This window comes from Montipora foliosa, chromosome 9, assembly GCF_036669935.1.
Source record: "Montipora foliosa isolate CH-2021 chromosome 9, ASM3666993v2, whole genome shotgun sequence".
NCBI lineage: Eukaryota > Metazoa > Cnidaria > Anthozoa > Scleractinia > Acroporidae > Montipora > Montipora foliosa.
Window position 1 is genome coordinate 47,591,972 of NC_090877.1, and position 6,218 is coordinate 47,598,189.

The 6,218-nt window shown below is 40.8% G+C and overlaps 1 protein-coding gene across 1 annotated transcript; it reads left to right on the forward strand.

Moving 5' to 3' along the window:
- Nucleotides 1-4,349: 4,349 nt before the first annotated feature.
- Nucleotides 4,350-5,671, forward strand: LOC137970335 (uncharacterized). The gene has a single exon (XM_068816859.1). The coding sequence runs from the start codon at nt 4,750-4,752 to the stop codon at nt 5,314-5,316; it is 567 nt and encodes a 188-aa protein (XP_068672960.1). The 5' UTR covers nt 4,350-4,749; the 3' UTR covers nt 5,317-5,671.
- Nucleotides 5,672-6,218: the final 547 nt, after the last annotated feature.

Consider the following 6,218-nt stretch of genomic DNA (forward strand, 5'->3'; position numbering starts at 1 on the left):
GACAAGAAAACGATTTGACGAGGAGATAGAGCGAGACCTTAACACGAAAATACCCGCAAGACAAGCACAGACCTCGTTAAATTTCGAGACAAAAGAACAATGAACGACTTTTACTTTCGTCACTATTCCAAGTGTCAAAGATGAGTGGCTGTTTACAGAAGATCTCTACAAAAGCATTCAAGTGATCGAAATTGATTAACAGACCGGCTTGTTATGCAAGTTACAAATGCATGTACTTTCATATAATTAGTGTCACTAGTCATCATTATGTATAGATTTCTCCGAGACGATGTCGGAAACCGACTCGGATCAACTTCAGTTTTGAAAGGTTCAGCTAAAATCTCCCGGCTGCGATCAAGAAAGATCCCATTTTAAAAACGGAAAATTAACCCGAAAAAAACTTCCGGTTTTTATTGGGACCCGAAATGACTGCGTTTCTTCGAAACAGTGCCTCAGGCAAGAATCGTTTTGACGGGGTAACCCTACGTACTGTCAGTACTCGCTTCAATGATGCCTTCACGATATTTTCACCATACCATTGAAATGGGAATTTTATCAAAACAAACAAAGCTATACGGGGCAAATCAGTTCTGGTATTGCATAAATCGGTACTACAGGTCATTCTACAGCTGATTCTATAGTTGACGTAAAATTAAGTAACATCATATTGAGGCCCACGCTTTGTTAAATTTTGTTGAATGGACGATTGAACGAATGGATGGGCAATAAGGGTTTTTTTCACTGAAACTTAGTATTACTGAAACGGAGTCAAAAAAGATAAGCAAATAAAATCAACTCCTTCTCGGGAATGTTTATCAAGTTTACAAAGTAGAAAGCGGATGAAGCAATTCAGTATTTCTTGATGATTATGACAGAAGTTTAATAACTCTTCCTTTGGGTTTAATATTCTTAGTATCCGTGAACTAAATAAAGCTAATTTAAATTACTTTGGCTCTCTGCTTTACGGAGAGTGAATGTCAATAATCATAGCTATAAAATATAGCCAAAATCCCTGCATAATATTCTTTCCGTCCTAGAGAGAATGATCATCATAGTCTTGGTGCATCACAAATTTAAACCACAAGACAGCAGAACTGAAAACGTTTACATCAATAGGAAAAAAAAAAACAAATATATTGTGATCGTATTAAACTTCGCTAATATTGGGCATCTGCTTCAGTAGGTTGTTTATAAAATCAATGGGTTATCGGCAAAATTTCAGTAGTTTTTTTTATCGTTTTCTTAGGTAGTTTCGAATTTTGTGTGAGCTCGAGTACTTAGTTATGCATGGGTTTTATACTGATATACACTGGTGTTGCCATAGAGCAGCAAATTTTAACTTGGAACCATACCACTAGGCCGATTTATCAGGCAGAAAAAGGTTTCTTTTGAAAGTTTCCTTTGCAGAAATTTCTGTTTAACCGAAAAAGCTCAAGTTTAATAATAAATACAGCTGAATGAATTTGCCGAAAAAAGTAGCAGTTAGCGGGGCCTGTTTACATCGGAGGGTGCCTCGGCTGACCAAGTTACCCAGCTAGGGGGGTTCGAATAGCCCGCTTTTACGTGCTGATGTGCAGTGTGCCATCTTTTGAGTGGCCGCCAAGAACAACAAACAAGATGACAGACAAAGGAAACGTTTTGAGCGGCAATTTTATTTTTTTAAAATCACTTGTTCAGCTAGCGGCCACTTTTCAGTGTTTATTACATTGCTCTCTTCAGATTCACTGTCATTCCGTTCAGCAAATGTTACTCGTAAGTGATAACCGCGGCATATCTTCGCTGGCCTCTCACCTCGGTTAGCCGCGGCATAACCCGGCACGAACCGTTTAAATGGCAAAATTAAAATAGCCATTGAAGGATGCCTCGGGCAATTAGACAGGGTGTATAAATCAAGCTCGGAAGTGAAATGGTTTAACTCCCTAATTACACACGGGGTAACCCGGCTGACCGAGTTACCCAGCTAGGAGGGTTAAAACATACCCTCGAAAATAGGGGCGCAGGTATGGGGCAGGTGTGAGAGCACTCGCCTCCCACCAATGTGGCCCGCGTTCGATTCCCAGACTCGGCGTCATATGTGGGTGGAGTTTGTTGGTTCTCTACTCTGCACCGAGAGGTTTTCTCCGGGTACTCCGGTTTCCCCTCTCCTCAAAAACCAACATTTGACTTGATTTACTTTCATTGTTAATTTCAGTTTAAAGTGTCCCCAATTAGTGCTCCAGCGCTAGAACAAATAGACAGTTAAATAAAGTTCCTTTCCTTTTTTTTTTCTTTGTTATATCTCAGTTACAAGCAAAATACTGAAACTCTGAAAAGCTCAAATACAAGAAAAAATAACTAATTGATAAACTGAATATTTACAAAGGAGACTGAAATATGCTGGTATAACTATCTAGTATAGTATAGTGCTCGTACAGTATCTGGCGGGATTGTTGGCGCTGGAGGCAAATAACTAGAGGCGAAAGGAGAGGGGACCCACAGCGCCTCTTCCCATTCTTCGCTCGTTATTTGCCTCCTACAAGCTTCGCAGGCCAGTACAACAATGGTACAATAAACGTGCTAATTCTTATGCACAGCGCTTGTGACACTCATGCATATGAAAAAACTAAAAGCCCTTTGTCATTGGGTATTTAATTTTTAGGATGCAGGGACATTCGTACAGTCAACTCTCCTCCTAATAAAGTAAGCTCGATTACCAGCTGCTGTTTCGGGAAAGGAGCCGCCGCTCACCCCCCGAATCCCAACACCCAAGACAAAGGGCTACATAACCCATGATAAATACGTGTCATTTCACGTTGTGGTTTTGATGGAGAACGGCAAAGGTGAAACGATGGTGCAGAGCTAGTGCCGGTCAGAGGTTAGAAAGCTGTTTACAACTCATATATCGATCGGATAAGATTTGCGTGCATTTTTCTAGTTTGTTGATATGTTTTTTTGTCGTCGTTATTTTGCAAAAAAATCCCAAGCGCATTTGCAGCAATGCATAGACCTTATTCCAAAATGGCCGTCATTTTTAATATTCTTTTGTTTTTATTCAAATTAGCCTGTTGTATAAGAAGGAAACGTTTGCCTGAAGAATATTAGGCTTTAATCACCAAATCTCTTACTAACACAAACATGGCGGCAAAACTGCAAACACGAGGATTGCAGGCACTTATAACAATGAAGTCAACTCAAAATACATATACAATGCACTGAATTATAACTTAACGTGATACGTCACACAACTCTCGCAACGTTCAAAACAACTGTTTAGTTCTAGCTTTTGCCCGCAAGCATTATCATTTGCACCACATTCACCCTGTCCTTAAAGATTGAGTCTAACTACAGGTCGGCGAACTCTTTGGGAGCGACGAACGGGTGCAGGTTCAACATCCGGGACAGGTGTAAGTTCCGCATTCTGTACAGGTGCAAGCTCGGGTTGAGGTTCGGGCCCAGACGATGATTCTGCATCAGGAGTACACCCACACGTGGGTCAAGGGGCAAGTTCTCTGCTTCCTCTGGAATACGTCGTGGTGCTGACAGGCTCTCAACAATTTGTCCCTTCGGCGCAAGGTGCTTTGTAGCTACTGTCGTCTCCCTACCGTCAGGATAGCGTACATGAGCGTAGTGAGGGCTTGCTTGGAGTAGTTCCACCTCATCCACCAAAGGGTCCATCTTACTTTTGCGCACCTGACGTTTTATGTACACTGGCCCAGGTGTAGCTAGCCAGGTGGGGATGGAGGCGCCAGCAGACGATCGGCGTGAGAAACCAAAGAATCGCTCATGAGGAGTTTCATTGGTGGCAGTACACAAGAGGGAGCGGACAGAGTGGAGCACATCAGAGAGGACATCTTGCCAATTCTTAAGTGGAAGGTTCTTGGATTTCAGCATATCAGCATATAGCCCTTGATGCCTCGTTCTTGAGCTGAAAATTCAAAAGAATATTTTGCCTTGAACGAGGCATCAAGGTCTAATTTCAATAAAAACAAAAGAATATCTAAATGGCGGCCATTTTGGAATAAGGTGTATTTGTTTATTCACCCAGCCCTTAAGTCAATATACAGAAGGACTGTCTGGACTTAAAACTATTTTGCCCAAAGGACAAGATTCGGGTCCCCTTACTCTTTAACAAACAATATTGAGTGATCTGGATAAGCGCTCATTCCATCTTTAGCTCTTTTCCTTTTGTCAACCAAAAACATTATGTCTATGCCTTGACAACTCAATAAAATAATGCTGTGAATGACTGGGAAGGGAGGAAGGGCGGGGTGGGGGGCAAAAGGATAACGTATTTGGCGGGTTATTTTCGTAGGGGGCTCAACCGACGTGAAACTTGTTTTTACATACATACATACATACATACATACATACATACATACATACATACATACATACGTAATTGACCGCTCCCCATAGGGGCTGTTCAGGGCCAATGAAACACAATCAACGAAACGACAGAACACAACAACAACTGTTAAGAATCCCACCTGGCCGGAGGCAAACCAGTTGGCTATTTACAAGTACAGCCGGGAAGTTGGAACAAATTCAACGAGTGGTCAGAGCGGGTCTTGAACCCGGGATCTCCGGATCTCAAGGCAAGCGCCCTAACCACTGGGCCACATTGAACAATTAGATAAAAATGCTTGACGTGACATCTCGTCCAATATACATTTTCGGACGGTTTGCACATTGCAATTCCATATAACAACATTGTACACGGACATACCCCAGGAGGGCTGCACCTACTCATTCTGCGGAAGAAGACAGGAAATGCCGAGTTATCTTTGGAAGACGACCCAAAAATGGGAAACAAGCTTTACTTTTGGCTCAAAAACGAAGAATTATTCTGTGGAACTCGTATCCTTTAAACGCTGGTGGGGCGACGAATGCCGCGTATTTACAAACGGTTTGGAAGTTCAGCGAGTGATTTTTAAACGCCTTAATGGATTGGCTGTGTGTAGTATGAGCAAAAAGTACTCATGGACGTTTGATGGCCGATCTTTTCTTCTTATGATCATTCCTGGATTGTGCACCAAGGTTGAACATCATTTATTTATCGACGGTTTACAGATCTCAACGAACGATGTCATTCTCACTCCACCTGGTTTGTGGAGGCGTCGCCGATGGTTATTGGTCTGTTATGGTTTTATTGAGCTTGTAATGGGACTTTCACTAGAATCAATACGCTACATCGAAGAAAGTGAAAACACTTGGTTTCTGCTGTGGGAGCTTTTAGGCCGTGTTTTGCTAATATTTGGCTTTTTGAAAATAGTGGAGGGCTTGATATCACCCATGCCGCGATTTTCAGACCGTTATGGAAAGGTTTATAATGTATAAAGACCACATATCACAAAATCAGTCTCAAGCCGCGAAAACAAGAAGACAGGATAATTCCTTGAGGGAATACACCCCGGATAAAGATTCATTTCTTTTGGCATAAAAAAGCCTAGCAACACATCTAATGTACATATGTTATTATAAAAACGAGGGCTTTAATATTTGCAGTATTGTGGCATTTGTAAAGACTCACCAAAATGTGAACTTAAATGAAAATGAAAAACGAAAAGACAAGGGAAAAATTTAGTACTTCCTTGGGATTTTATCAACAGTGTAGTATACGTTATTAAATGTAAAATTCACAACGTTAACACAGAAGATTTCTTGAAATATAAATCACCTATAAAATCTTCAATGTGTTTTCATGTTTAAATTAGCTTGTAACCGATAACCTCACTGAATCGAAATTCCAAGCTGCAAGACCATGTCACGAAAACTTAGATCCCATTTGCGAAAACCAAGCTCACAAATTCCTATCGAATTCCTAAGAACCATCGGCTTTTTCAAAAAGATTAGCTTGCTCTAACTTCTAAAACCCTCAGTAACTGTATTTTTCGTGCTATTGTGACAATATAGACTCCTAACTAAATATAAGGTTTCCTAAGTACTGTTCAACAAATTATCATTGGAAAAACCGACCCGTGAACTAGCGTTGAGCGTGAACTCGCATGAATGGAAAATAACAGCTTCGAATGAAGCGCCTTGTGAGCCAAACTCATTTTATGGAAAAAATTGCTGCTCAAGTGTGATGAAGAAAAAGAAGTTAAATATTGTGTCTGTCATTTTTGAAATTCATGTGTTTGAATGAATAATTCATTTATGCCCATTCAAGCTGTCCCTATTTACATCTTTTATTTTGTTTTGAGCAAGCAAACGCACCTTGTTCCCCCAATTGTTGTTCC

Bases quoted from the DNA above. Each gene is read 5' to 3' on its own strand.
- LOC137970335 (XM_068816859.1), top strand. From the start codon at position 4,750: ATGCCGAGTTATCTTTGGAAGACGACCCAAAAATGGGAAACAAGCTTT.